Source organism: Fukomys damarensis, unplaced genomic scaffold (assembly GCF_012274545.1).
Source record: "Fukomys damarensis isolate Sample0158 unplaced genomic scaffold, DMR_v1.0_HiC HiC_scaffold_5, whole genome shotgun sequence".
Classification (NCBI taxonomy): domain Eukaryota; kingdom Metazoa; phylum Chordata; class Mammalia; order Rodentia; family Bathyergidae; genus Fukomys; species Fukomys damarensis.
Window position 1 is genome coordinate 64064591 of NW_022900917.1, and position 14830 is coordinate 64079420.

At 49.8% G+C, this 14830-nt stretch overlaps 1 protein-coding gene across 1 annotated transcript in view; it reads right to left on the reverse strand.

The window, feature by feature from the left end:
- The window catches only part of Cacna1c (calcium voltage-gated channel subunit alpha1 C), a 712468-nt gene that overhangs the window by 51575 nt on the left and 646063 nt on the right, over positions 1 to 14830 (reverse strand). Inside the window, exons 31-32 of the mRNA XM_019208417.1 lie at positions 7432 to 7515; positions 6749 to 6832 (exon numbers count right to left, since the gene is read on the reverse strand). Coding sequence (XP_019063962.1) covers positions 6749 to 6832; positions 7432 to 7515 — 168 coding nt within the window. The remainder of the gene's footprint in view (positions 1 to 6748; positions 6833 to 7431; positions 7516 to 14830) is intronic.

Here is a 14830-nt window from a genome sequence, read left to right on the forward strand (position 1 = left end):
TCCTCAGCCCATACAATTTTTTTTTTTGGTACTGGAGATCGAACTCAGATCCTTGCGCCTGTGAGACAGGTGGCAGAACCATTGAAAGCTAAATCCCTGCTGAGGCCACACTCTTAAGTGAAATAAATAGGACATGCATGTGTAAAGAGTTTCTCTGGTGTGAAAAACTAAAAGTATAATTAAGATTCAGATTGTATAAGAGATAATGTGAAATAGGAAGAAAAGGTCTAAAGGAGTAGGGCAAGTAGGAAGGGTAGGGTAAAGGAAAGAAAGGAAAAGAAAAATATGAGAAAAGGAAAAATGGAAACAAAGTCTTCGTAAATAGGGAAGGGTAGAGGGGGTGAAGGGTAGGCAGGGAAATGGGGAAAAAATAAGAAACAAGATCTGTCAATAAGACCCCAATAATGAATGTTAATTGTACCTTACACCTAAAATGTACCAATAAACTCAATGAAGAAAAAAAAAAAAAAAGAGAAAAGCGTGCTCTGGAGAGCCCTGTTTAGCCTTATCTTCTCATCCTAACTGCCCTTTCCTGCTACAACTAGGAGGGACGGGTGGTCTGGACCTCAGAGCAGGCTCAGGGAGAGCAGGGCCTGCTGCCCGGTGTGGCTGCAGCCTGGAGGCTGAGGGAGAGGCTGCCGTGAGGGCTGAGCTCTGAGTCACCCAAGGGGGTGGGTGTGCAGCGTGCAGCATTGTCTCTGACTCACAGCTGACTGCCTTTCTCCCACCACTGCAGGACACGAAGCCAGGGCAGGAGCCAGCTGGCATAGTCGTGCTTATGGGGAGCCAGTGAGGGACAATGAACTATTGGAAGTTAGGCCTGGGGGAAAGGTGTCAGGGCCTCGGGGAAGGGAGATCTGGGGCCATGACCCTGGCGTGTCTGTCCTGGGGCACTTCCTACAGCCGAGCCCCAACCTGCCCTGTCCCGTTCCTGACCCCCTCATTCTCTTCCTCAGGCTGCAGATGCCAACCAGGCAAGGCAAGAACGCGCTGCCTGCTGCCTCCTTGGCCTTTGTCTGCAGGCCTGCTGATTGGTAGCTGGATGCTAGTGTCCGACGGCTTCCGGTCTGAGCATTCCCAGGGCAACCTGGCCACCCTTGGGCCAGCTCCGGCAGCTCCAACAGCCACAGAGAGGTTAAGTTTAGTTGCTGCGGGAGGGCACTGGATGAGGACCCCTGTGTGCATCAAGGGCTGCCGTCCTTGCGGCGCTGCAGCCAGCTTGGCTCAGGAATTTAACCACTGGGCTCTGAGGAGATAGATGCAAGAGTCGATTCTCTGACCGAAATGGCTTTGGATCCCAGGCTTTCCCCCCATTAGCAGTACGACTTGGGCAGATGATTCATCCCATCTGCACCTCAGTTTCTTCATGTCAGCCAGTTCTCTGAGCATTTAGTCCATTCTGTGTGTAATGTCCTTGACGCAGTGCCTGACACAGTGTCTCCGATCAGAGACTAGCTCTCATGTTCTCCTTTTCCTCCTCTCCTCTCCTTCCTTCTACTCAACCAAGGTCATAGCCAGTACTATCATTACACAGCTGTACTTTCCCGCTTTGGTCACTTCCGGGGACCAATGCTTTGCATTAATCCTCCGTCATTTCCTCCTCTGATGACCCGGAAGCTCCCTAGCACCAGTGTTCTTCCCCTCACAGTGGCTCTGGCCTGTGGTTCTAACTGACGCTGGCTTTCCTGTCCCTTCTCTCCACATCTCTGCATGAGCCAAATCAAAGCCAAGGGCCCAGTCCCTCAAGGAAAGGAGAAAGGAAACATTTACCTCCCAGTGTCAGCAAATCCCCAACTCAGAATCACGGACTGCTAGCTACCATCCCCATTCCAACTCCCACTGCATTCAAGGGAGCTGAGGCCCAGAGAATGAGGTTAAGCGCTCTAGATCACCAACTTCCATGTGCCCATACTGGAAACATAACCAAGCCTTCTCAATTCATAGTTTGAGAATATGTTTCTATATGCATCATGCAAGAATCCAGGCCCCTCAGTACATATGGTTTTGGACCTAAGAAACCCAGAGCCTTCTTTGTAGCACTGTGACCTGCACTCTGGCCTCACAGGTGCACGGAGGGAGAGCAGCATGATTCAGAACAGAGAAATGCGTCAGGAAAGGAAAGGGCAGTGGCATGGGTCTTAGCTACCACAGAACAGTTTAACCTAGCTAGACAGAGTGGGCACCGAGGGTGGCACTCTGGTGGCATCCATCAGTTGTTCAGAGGATGCAACTCTGTAACTTCAGAGTGAACAGAAACTAAGCAGGAAGTAGCTCTGGGCATAAAGGGTCCCCACCTCTTCATGCTGGAGGCCTCACGGCTCAGCCCTCTGTACTCCTACCTTCCTCCATCCCCTGGCACACTCCTCCAGTGCCATGCTCTGAATGCCATCTATGTGCTGATGGTTCTGAGCTGGGACTTTAGACTGGTGTGTCCAGGTGCCTACCTGACACTTCCACTCCACGGGATGCAGATCATCCCAGCCGAGCTCCTGCTGTGCCTCCTCCAAACATGCTCTGTTTCATCCTCCCCAACTCACTCCATCCTCCCATCACTTGGCCAGAATCGCAGTCATACCGAGTGTCTGTCCTCCCACACCCACATCCAGTGTTCCAGGAAACACTGTTCTACTTTCAAAAGAGATCCAGAGTCTGGCCATTTTCCACAGTGATTCTACTGCTACCACACTGTCCCAAGCGGCTATTGTCTTCTGCCTGGATCACTACATTCACCTTCTAAATGGCCTTCTGATTCCCACCCTTGACTAGGCGGCCAGAGTGGGCCTTAAGAACCTGGGTCATATCACGTGATACCTCTGCCCCAACCCAGTACTGTATTCTCTTCTTGCTCCAAGTAAAACCCCAAGCCTGGTCCCAAAAGCCTCTCAGAATCACTCTTCTGCCCACCTTATTCAGTCTATCCTGGCCGTGCTGGTCACCCCTAGGCCTTAAAAGCTCCCTTCTCGTGTATCTGCCTGGATAACTCCTCATTTCCTTTACATCTTTCCTGTCTTCAAATGTCACCTCCTTACAAAAACCTGTCTCATTTAAAACAGCGCTCACTTTCTCTGACCTGTTCTGCACTGTTCTTTTTCCCAGAACACTTATTATCTAACTGTACTGTACAATCTCCTTATTTTCTTACTTACTGCTCACTGTCTGTTTATTTCTGTCTAGAATGTAAGCCCATGAGGGCAGGAACTTGTGTCTCAATTACCCATGTATCCCAGGTACTTAAAACACTGCTTGACTCATAGAACGACAGGCCATAAACACTGAGGAAGGACTAGATGGTGACTTCTGAGATTAATGAGGAAACTGGCTTCCTGAGAGGGGCGGGCAGGGAGGGCAGGAAGACAGCTTAAATTTTTTTTTTTTTTTTTGTAGGGTTGTTAGGATCACGAAGCATCTGGGGAGGGGAACGGGAGTTGATTCATCTAGGTTTAACAAGTCAAAGATGAAAGGTCACAAGTGAAAAAGCCCTCTGGATTCCACTGAAGCTAAAAGTATGGGTTCCTTCTGAATTTAGAACATGTGTCTGGGAATCCATGTCTTGTGATGACAGCATGTCTAGCAAATGCTGCAACCCAGGGATACAAGGTTTTCTGAAGGATCTCACACGATTGGGAAGAAAATCCTGGAGCTACCCATAAGCCTCTCCTAACACAAAGGCAGAAGCTTGAGGGAGAGGAGGCGTTGCTCACATAACTTGCCATCCACAACATTATGTGTTATCTGAGTGCAGGGTGAAGTCGGAACTGTGCGTTTGGTGCAGGCCGACTGAGGCTCTGGCACCGTGGTCTGCAACCTGTGCTGCTCCAGTCCAGTTGTGCCCTGGCCATCTCTGTGTCAGTCACACCTGGGAACAATGGCTCTAATGTGTCTGTCGGTGATAAACTGTAATTCGATTCAAGAGACAGTCTCGTTAGAAACCAGGCTCTCCAGGCTAGCCCAGTAGGACTTAATGTCATTTGCTTGGGAGCCACTCCTTACCCTTCCACTGTACTTTACAGTTTACTGAGAGCTTTCTTGTTAAATTTTTTTTGCAGTGCTGAGGATTGTAATCAGGGCCTCTTGCATGCTAGGTAAGCCCTCTCCTTGCTCTACCCCGAGGCACACTTCCAGACGTATTTTCAGTTTTATTTTGAGATAGGATCTCAGTATGTAGCCGGGGCTGGCCTCAGACTTGCAATCTTCCCGCCTCAGCCTCCAAAGTATCTGGGTTCACAGGTGTGTGTCACTACATCCGGTATACACAGAGCTTTTACACAGATGCTCTTAGGAAAGCTTCAAAAGCCACTGGTATAAGTGTCATTTTTCCTTTGACAGAAGTGGAATTTAAGTCTTAGGGCATTTGGATAACAGAAGAAGCAAGACTGAATGATTTTCCAGTTTTCTAACTGTCCAGTCCTTATTTTTGGGTGGTGTCCTGTTTGTTCTACTTGCTCAGAAGCCACTGGTTATGTGGGAGAGGAAAGCAGTCTAGGAATAAGTGTTGGGTCTCCGGGTACCCCTATGGTTCCTGATCACAGACACCTTGCCATCTTCTTCCCAGACAATTAATTTTTTTTTTCTTTTTTTGGTACCGGGGATCGAACTTGGGACCTTGAGCTTGCAAGGCAGGTGCAGTGCCACTGAGCTAAATCCCTGGCCCTGAACACAATTTTTTTTGAGGGGGATTAATGGCAATATATCTTTTACTTTAATGAAAGTTTTAAATTTAAATATTCATCATATGCCTTAGTCATAGTGTGTGTGTATGTGTGTCAGTGTGGACATACACCTTTCTCTTTGAAAACAGGAACAGTCTGAGATATCGTGGCAGGTAAGTGCTGTGGGCTTTACCAAGAGTAAAACAGCACAAAGGAGCCCCAGGACCACAGTGAATCCTCTTTGCTATCCTGGGCAGCAGTTTGCAGTCTGTCCTGTGTCTTCCTGCCATGGGCTTGGGGTCCCTCTGTGCGGCTCTCATTACTGACCTGTGCCGCTGTCTGTAGGTGGTGCAGCCCACCTGTGCTATCTCCATGGTTCCCGCAGTGTAGACCACTGCCGGGCATAAGCTCTAGGTGCAGACCTCTGGCCCCTAAACTCATGGGCTGCAAGGGCACCAGCGACACAACGCAGGGCTCATCCAGCCTTCAAAACTGGGAATCCATTCAGGAAGGGAGGAGATCAAAGCATTTGTAGGAAAATGATTTTTTTCGATGATCTGAGTATTTACTGGAAAAAGTCAAGGCAGAGCTCATGCACACACACACACACACACACACACACACACACCCTTGAGACAAAGACAACTCACACTTCTTGGCAGCAGAGGGGCAACTAAATCTGAAACTAATAGGTGAGCAGGGAGAGGATGAGAGGCTATGGGTGGGAATGTCCAACAGTCCCCTTCCAAAATCTACTAGCACCGCTGGTGTAGTGGCATCATGCAAGATTCCCCAAGTCCACTGGTGGGAGGGGAGCAGACAGGGGCTTCTCAAGGGAAGGGGGTCTGGCTGATAAGAAAACGCATCAGTTCAACCGACCAGGACAGGGTAAGGGTGCATGGGGGAGACTGGGGTGCTTAGATCAAAACTCTAAAGCATCTGTTCTGTGCTATTATTCAATGATTCAATGCATCAAAGGCTTATGCAAACATTATTGAGTCTCTTAATTAAGGAAAAATAATGACAAAAATTAAACAACACATGTTAAAGATTAACTGCAAGGAGGCTTGCCTATAGATAAAGAGAGAAGATTAAACATGCCAGGTAACAAAAGCCATGTGCAGGAACTGATAGGAACTGTACAGGAGGAGGCAGCTCTTGGGAGATGAAGGCTGCAGAAGGCCTGCGTGTTGGGGCTGGACTCTGTCTGAGGCCAGGGGGCCAGGGCAGGGCTGGGAAAGGGGGTGCTTGGGAGAGGGCGACCAGGCAGGTGCACCAGTCCCTTCTCTGCCGTGGGTTCTCATGGGAGTGAGGCATTCACATGGAACCTGCCTCCAAAGCAAATAGAAGAGAGAGCTCGGGAGTTCTCAGCAGAATACCCAGCCAGCCGGCTCTTTAGTTTTTCTGGAGAAAAGGGTACAAGCCAGCATTTAAACATGATTGGTTCTTCTCTCCCAAATGGCCTGGAGGGGTAAGCTCCCCGTATTGGGCTGCTGATGTTAAACCAAAACAGAGCCCATCCAACAGGCTGATAGTCAGGTGCTCCTGGGGAGAGGCTGGGCTATGGCTGCTGATGCAGGCAAAGCCCTAGCCTCTCATAGGGCTGTTCCCCATGGAATGCCTTCCCAAGATGTTACAGGGATGGAGGACCTGAGGGGGAGGAGGGGTATGGAGGTGAAAGTGGGGGTTAGAAGAGGTGTGAGTCCCAGCCCCTGCAGCTGCACAGAGTTGGCAAAAACCCTTCATTTCCTCACTTTGTAATTCTCAGAGCTGCATCCTCCTAGACAGTGTGAGTCATGCCAGGCTGATAGTAAGGGAGAGAGAAAGAGATGCAGCAATCAACACTTAAAAGGACAGGGAAGTCCTGACCCATTCAGAAAGTTAAAGCAAACAAACCAAAAAGAATAAGGAAGAAAAGACCTCAAAGCAAACAACAAAAAATTTCTTTAAACCAATTTTAACAAACAAATAAGAAATGAAATTAAAAATCAGGAGGTGGGCAGGAGAAAATAAGAATGAAGGCCAAAAATAAATGAGGGAGAGACAAATGGATGTTAGAGCAGGCACAGACAGTTAGGTCACAGACGCCATGTACTTACGTTTACCTCGGTGATTGCTATATCAACAATGCTACCCACAACAATCAAGGCGTCAAATGTATTCCATGCATCACAGAAATAGTGCTGCATGGGGCAGAAAAGCCAAGGGAAAGAGAGAGAGAAGAGGGGGAAAAAAAAACCAACAACAAAGGAGAAAAACAAAACAAAAGGGAAGAGGGAAAATGAAAAAAAAAAGGTATGAAAGAAAGGAGAGAAGAGAAAAAAATGAGAAAAGAAAGAGGTTACGTGGGCATATTAAATACTCTCTTACCACTCTATAGTTCTGGCGGCTCAAACCTGGGCAACCTGGTTTTCGCAGGGTGGAGAGGCCTGACAAAAGCTGGGTTAGTTCCAGGATGACGCGGGCTTGTGGCCACCTGGGAGGGAGGCCGGGCGGCGCCTCCTGCTGCACCGCCTGCTCCCTCCGCTCAGCTCCATGCTCTTGGGCCCAGTGCAGCTGGGCAGAGCTGGGACAAGTGGAAAAAAAGGAGGACAAACTCCCACTTTTTTTCCCCACAAGACGACGGCAGGTTCAATAAAAAGCATGACTGGAGGCGGGTAAAACAGGAAATTAAAAAACCAAACATAAAAGAGGTAAAGAGAGAGCGAGAAAGAGAGAGGAACAGAGGAAGCAAAAGAGGTGGAAGGAGGAGGTTTCCTGGGGAGGGCAGAGTAATACTCACATTAGTCTCACTGAGAATGACATCAATTATGCTCCCAATCACGATGAGGAAGTCAAAAACATTCCAGGGATCACTAAAGTAACCCTACATAAGGGAGGGGCAGGCAGGACGGGGATTGAAAAGGATTATTAGACAGACAAGAACAGAGCAACGCCACCCTCAGAATCACTGTCCAGGCACCTCTGTGTCGTGTTGCTGGGAGTTCCGCGTGCCCGCGCTCTGCTCAGGAGCCTGGGAGCCCAGGAGGGAAGGGACCAGCAGGGAGGCGGCCAGCCCAGCCTCACTGCCTCACCTCCCCTTGGTCAAGTGGTCTCCATCCTGCAGCTCCATCCCTCCTCTCCACCCTCCTTCCAGAGGCCCCTTCTACTTCCTCGAAGGGGCAAGAGTGGGTGGGGATAGCAGCCCTGCAAGTCACAGTGGTACAGGGACATGGCTATGGCTCCTTTGCAGCCAACATCCCAGCGTATCCTACACACCCAGTTTGAATGGAGACTTAAGGGGGCCTGTGCCTCCTTACAGGTGTCAGACTGTGACCCTATGGGTGAGGCTGGGATTGGAAACTGCAGAGACCCGCGTGGGCCAGAAGGGTGGCTCCGTGATCTGAGCTCAGAGATAAGCAAAGGACTGCTAATGAGAACAGCATCTATAGTAAGCCCGGGTTCTGTGCGGATGGAAGGAGGCCAACTCCTGCTCCTATGCTAGATGTGTCCCAGCAGGCCCAGGCCAGTTCTGCCCTGGTAAGGGCTTTCCTAACTGAAAGGAGGCAGAGTCAAGGTCACCTCAGTGGCTCTAGGTGGTGCCCTTGGTGGGGTTTTGTAAGCACTTCCCAGGATTCTTCTTCCACATCACCATTTTGATGAAGGTCCCATTGAAATGCAAATGCAACCCAGAGTGAGTGAAGTCATCAAAGACTTTCCTGGACACAGGCTTCATAGTAGTAGGCTGGAAAGTGGAATGGGGACACTGGCTTCTTTGAAAGGAAGTGAAGGCTTTAGAGCCATGGAGGGGAGATTCTAGCACAGGAAGGGAAGACCAGTGTCCCACCTTCACCAAATTTTCCAGGAGATACAGGTTTTATATACCATAGTTGGAGAAGAAAAGGGAAGAATATTCATGAAAGATTTTTTTTTTTAGGTTCTTGGACACTGGCCAACTGAGGAACAGGCTCCCGGTGCCCCAGAGGGCCCCAGGACTCCTGGGTGGGCAGAGGTTATACGAACAGCACATGGGGTTCTTGGGTCTGGACCATTTGCTTCCCTGGGTGGGGGCCTAGACATCTATAGTTCAGGAAACCCCAGCAACAAGACAGGCAGGTTCCCCTGAGTGGAGTGGGAAGGACCTAGTATTGCAGAGAGTTTTATGAAAGGACATTTGTGCCTGTGTTTTGGGGCAATGTTCTACAATGGGGACAAGATAGTATTGGCTACATTTGTTCAGCAGGGCCAGCACTTCCCTGTTTTGTGAGCTCATGGAGATGGAAATCTAGAGGCTGGTGAGGGAGTGCTAAAGCAGAGTTTCCTCCAAGAATTTCCCAGGCCTCTCTTCAGCTCCCTCGAAGGCTGCCAAATTTTTTATTTTTTTATTTTTTGCTCAAAACAGCCAAGCCTGTGTGCTTTTCTGTTTCTTCCTGGCTCTGTCCAGCTCCTTTAACCTCCCTCCTTCCCAGCCATGCCCTCTTTGCAGAGGGACTGCGAGACAGGCTGCCCAAGGCTGTTATTCTTAGCAGGGGAGGTCAGGCCATGGGAAAGGGTCTCTTGGTTCCCAGGCGTTTCTGTCAAAAGCAAACAAACGCCACCTTGGAGACTGGACAGGCAGACTGGGAGCAGAGGTTGCCAGGGCGTGGGTTAGGTGAGGGTCAGCTTGAAGTAATGACCCTCTTTTTGGCTTCTCAGAGTATTTTTCTGAATAGAGCAGAGCCTCTGAGGCAGGCACGGACCTCTCTTCCCCAGTTAAATCTCATGTTCTGAGCAGGAAGCAGAAAACTCCCTCCTGGGTTCTCAGATATCATTCACAAGGCAGAAGAACACTGATTTGTAGGGTGGGGAGGGCAAGAGTGAGGACTAGAAAGAAACTATACTGATGTGTGTGTTTGAAAATTAGATTTTGGAAAATGCTGGGGACTGTCTCTGGCTACGAATGCCATCTTTGTGGATAGAGCTAGTTCAGAAGGGAAGCAAGAGGCTGAGGAGGAGAAGGGAGAGGCGTAGGAACAAGAGCAGAATTCAGGGATGTTCAGCGCTGACCTAGAAGATAGGGTAAGCAAATGTTATTGGGGTGCGGGCCAGGAGGACAGGCGGGAGGGTGAAGGCCTCAGCGCCCGACCAAGGAGGGTGAGCTGGAATCTTTCATTCACCAGAGAGACCTGAAACAAAAGGGGTGAGCGGGCCATGGTCTGCGACACATCTGAGGGCAGAGAGAGGGGAAGGAGGAAAGGCAGAGTGGAGAGCAGAGGCGACGGATTGAAACCAGAGAGACACACACGGTAAGGCGGCCACCACACACAAGGGAAGTGACCCCGTCCACCTCCAGGCTCTGCACCTGCTACCCTTCCTCTTGGATTTCTTTTTCTTTCGGCACTGCAGTACTGTGGGTAGAGCCCAGGGTCTTCACACTGAGCTACATCTCTAGGCCTTTGTATTCTTCGAGACAGGGTCTAAGTCTCCAAGTTACCCAGACTGGGTGTGAACTTGTCATTCTCCTGTCTCAGGATCCCAGAGTCCTGAGATTACAGGCATGTGCCGCTGTGCCTGGATCTCTTAGATTTCTCTGTATAGGTGCAGACCGAAGTGAGCACAAGACAGTCCTTTCCTCCTTGGCCACAGCTCTCTCCCAACCCCGCTCCACACAGGCTCCCATTGGTTTGGTGGGCTCTGCTGGGATTAATGTGTCACGGTTGCTATCGCCTTTACTGGGCTGTGCTGCTGCAGCTTTTGGTTGACTTCTGTGTTCTGTGACAAGATACTTGGTGACCCTCCACTGGCTGTAGAAACTACCACATCCATAGTTGCCAGACTCCTATGGGCCTCACCCCGAGGAGACTCACACACAGCGGGACTGCAAGGTGAGGGAGCACTGGGAGGGTGGACGGAGTCCCTTCAGGAGGCAGTTTTTCCCCCTTGACCCACCACTCCCGTTTCTCTGTCCCACAGCCCAGCAGTCCTCAAACGGGACCCTGAAGATGCTTTTGGACCCAGTTTTCAGGTCTCCATTCCTCTGTCAGCCTCCTTCTCCTCCCCCTATTTCAACAGCTCTTCTTCCCACCAGTCCCACACCCAAACCCAGGCGCAAAGCCCACATCCATCATTTTGGTCAACAGAATGTCCCAGGTGACACCTGGCCAAATCTCTATGTGAGTGGGGCCTGGGAGGAGTGGATTTTTTCCTACACTCTGTGGAGGATAAGAGCTTGGTGTCCTCTCCCCCACCTGTTCTTGCCCACCCCTCATTTTCTGGAAGCCCCTAGTAATTGTACTTCGTGGGTATAATATTTGAAGGAGGGTGGGAAAAACTCAGACATTTTTCCTTTTACAAAATCAGTTTGACTCTGGGCATGTTCTACCTGTCGTCCCTTCTTTCTCTGCTGAGGCAATCAGGGCTGGGAAAGAGGTTTTCCTGGCTCTCCTGGAGGTGGCAAACCAAACCTCTTAGTGTCCAGCTCCCCAGAGCCACACATGACGGGGCGTCCAGTGATGTGAGGTTGGGACATCTGGAAGCCTCTTCTTTACCACCCCTCAATCTTTCAGACTGGGTGGGCTCCTTCTTTCAAGTCCCAGCCTCTGATGGGAGGGGAGCTTAGAGGATGGGACCCTGTGCCGGCCATGCCAGGGAAGGCCACCTGTGCAGCCACCAGGCTCATCAGCAGCCACTGCCCCATCAGAATCTGTTCTGTTGCTGCTGAACCTCCTCAATGATTGGGGGGCTAAGAAAATGTAGCTCTAGCCGGGGATTTAGCTCAGCGGTTCCGCCGTCTACCTTGCAAGCGCAAGGACCTGAGTTCGATCCCCGGTACCAAAAAAAAAAAAAAAAAAAAAATAAAGCCCCGGTAAAAAAAAAAAAAAAAAAAGAAAATGTAGCTCTACTCAATATCAGCTTCAGCAAATCATTAGGAAGAAAACTGGCTGCAAACCCATCCTATCATGACTTCACATGAATAAGTGCTTTGGATTTTCTTGTCCTTTGGATCATCTGTTTCCTGATTCAGCTCCAATACTGGGGCTACACCAAGGCTTTTGGCCTACAGTGAGGCAGAACATCATGGTGAAGAAGTCTTGTTTACCTCATGGTGTCTGGGAAGCAAAGAGAGCCATGGAGGGCAGGGGTCCTAATAGCCCCAAGGATATGTCCCTGGTGGCCTAATTTTCTTCTACTTGGTCCCGTCCCCTAAAGGTTCCACCACTTTCCAATAGTACCATGGGCTGGTGACCACAAGTTGACACGTGGGCCTTTGGGGGACATTTAAGATCCAAACCATAGCAGTAACCTTGAGCAAATAATTTAACCACTCCTTGCCTCAGTTTTCCCATCTAGAAAATTAGGTCACTCATAGGGTTAAAGTGAGGATTATATGAGATCATACACACCAAACATGTAGAACAGTTCCTATCTGAAGCTCCAGATAAATATTAACTAGGGCCATCACTGGCTGGAGTTGATCTGCTTCCCTCCTAGTTAAGAAGTCACAGATTCAATTTTGAGCATTGGCCTGAGCAGAAGGAGAAGCAAAGCCAAACGTACGGATGGAGGAGGGGAAAACATTGAAGGTTCTGAAATCTTGAGCTCTCTTATAATCTGTCTCTAAGGCCTTCCCATTCATCCTGTGGGTCACTAGCATTGGGATAATCTTGAATCTACTGAGATTGGTGATAGTGTGAAGGTTGTCACGGCTAAATCTATATAAACCTGCTGGATTCAGGTTTATATAGACAGTGAAATCCCAGATTCTCAGAAACCATTTTAAGCAGTGTGTTCTGACCAGGGAAGGCATAGATAGGGCACTTGTCCTTCGGCTAGGAGGTGGGGAACAGGGGTGGGCTACCAGATGGATCTATTTTCCGAGAGAGAGAGAGAGAGAGAGAGAGAGAGAGAGAGAGAGAGAGACAGAGCAGGGCTGTGGAGGAAGAGGCCATAAGCACATGCTTTTGTCCTTGAATTCTGGATCTTAGCTTCAGGCCTCCTCTATAATCTCAGAGCCTTACAGCAGGTTGGTGGTAAGAAAGAAATCCACAGGACAGTCTACACACACTTTGAGTTACAGGACAGTCGTCTACACACACTTTGAGTTACAGCCTGGGATTGCATTATTTATTCTTCAGAGTTTCCAGGGGAATATTTATGTCCTCACCATTAGGTGTTTACCTCTTTTCTCTTTCTTCTTGCCTGCATCATTATCTACCTCAGATGGTTCAGCAAAGAGAAACACTTGTCCTGGCACCCGATGGGGAAGCTGACTGGAAGTCTGTCCAGGTGCCCCTTGCTGGGGTTATTTCCTGACAACACCCCTTGGAGAACCACAGAGCTGGAGAGGGATCTGAGCTGAGATCAGAGGGGGTGCAGCTGACGTGCAGACAGATGGCAAAGGACAGAGAGGTGAGGAAAGGCTGAGTGTAGGACATGGAGAGAAAACTCAACAGCCACGAAACGGAGATGGCAGAGATGTGAAGGAATTATAACAACGCCAGAAGAAGTAAAAGAGGGAAAAGGCATTGCTGGGAAAGGCACTCAAGCTAGATGGGAAGAGGGGAGAAAGAGAAGAGGAAGAAAAAGAATACACAGATGGTGGAAAGCGAGGAGGAAAAGAGGTGGGAAGAGCAAAGGAGTGATGATGGGAGGAGGAAGAATACAAGGAAAATAGGAAAAGAGGCTGCAAGGGGCAGAGGTGTCAAGTCCCCAGAGCTGAGCCCCAAGGACTACAAATGGTCCTGCAGCTCAGACAGGGAGAAACGCCAGTCAATATGGAGCCAGAGGATGCCACTGAGGCCTGGCAGAAGAAGGCCTGGAATGAGGGGAAAATGGAGATTTGTACTTGGCCTAGGGCAGCAGTCCTCAGAAGACAGTGAAGACCCTGAACTCTTCTGGCTCCTGGGCTAGGGGACAGAGAGGCAAGATGAAATGAAGACACCAGGGAGAGCCACTGGACGCAGCCAGCAGGGCATCGGTGGTGGCGAAGCCGCTGAGTGTGTCTGTAAGAGCAGCTCCCATGGCAGTTGTGGAACACAGTGGTGGCTGACACCAAGCCGAGAACATATAAATTGCATTACTTTAGGGTGCCATGGAGACATCACAGCAATCGTGAACACGAGTGACGTCTAATGGGGAAGGCATCATTGGAGCACACAGCAGCTCATGCCTGCAGCCCAGGAGACAGAGAGGACTTCTGCCTTCCTTGGTCAACTTGGTTCTATGACAGGTGAGTTCAGAAGTGCCCAGGAGCATCCTGTACGGGCTGGGGACTGTGGGACAAGGGGGCAAGAGCAGGCAGGGAGTTGGATCTCTGTCCTGATTAGAGGAAGCCCTGAGTGGGTGATGGTAGTTGCTCTCTTAATTGCTGAAGGAATGCACTTTATTGGGGGGCAGTGTGGGGCTATAAGCCAGAATCACAGATGCTAGGCAAGCACTCTGCCACTGAGTCTCATCCCAGCCCTGCATGCCTTTAACTGGATACTTCTGCTCCTGTTTTCCTTTGGGATTAAGTCTTTTCCCTCCCTGGGAAGGTTTGACAGCCTTCATTTATTCTTTAGCTCATTCATTCATCTCATCAGTGCATCTGTGTGCTACTGGGAGCCTAGAATTGTGCAAGGCTGGGCCACACAGACCTATGTCAAAACTCTGGAAGCCTGTGGGTTTGCCTGCTGGAGCATAAGAAAAAGGGATTTGGACTTAAGCCTTCTTGGGGGGGCCTTAGGAAGTTCTTCCTCTGTCTCAGTTCCAATATGCTAGTAGCTGCTTCTTGCTTCTCATATGGAAATAAATGAGCTGAAGTTTGCAGAGGCCTCCTCCTGGACTATGGTGTTGGATGGATGCATCCCTAGAACAGGGCAAAGCAAGGCAGACATGATGCCACAACTGCAGGGAGCTCAAGTTCAAATGCACATCGCTTTCTGATCTTTACAGAGCTGGAGGCAGGGAGTAGGTAGCACCAGGATTGGGTGGAACAAGCAGAAGTGGCCCACTCTTTGCTACCTGAAGGAGCTCGGGACCTATTAAAGCCCTTTAGCTGTGCCAGCCCAGGTGACAAAGTCCCTGAGGTGGAATTCCAAACCCGGATCAAATGAGACCCTCTACCCCACTGAACCTCCTTTCACAGATGGTCTGCTATCCTGTCATCTCCCCATCCCTATACCCTCCTTGACCTCGGGGGCTACTCCTCTGCAGAGGAACAGGTAGGACCCAAATGAACAGCC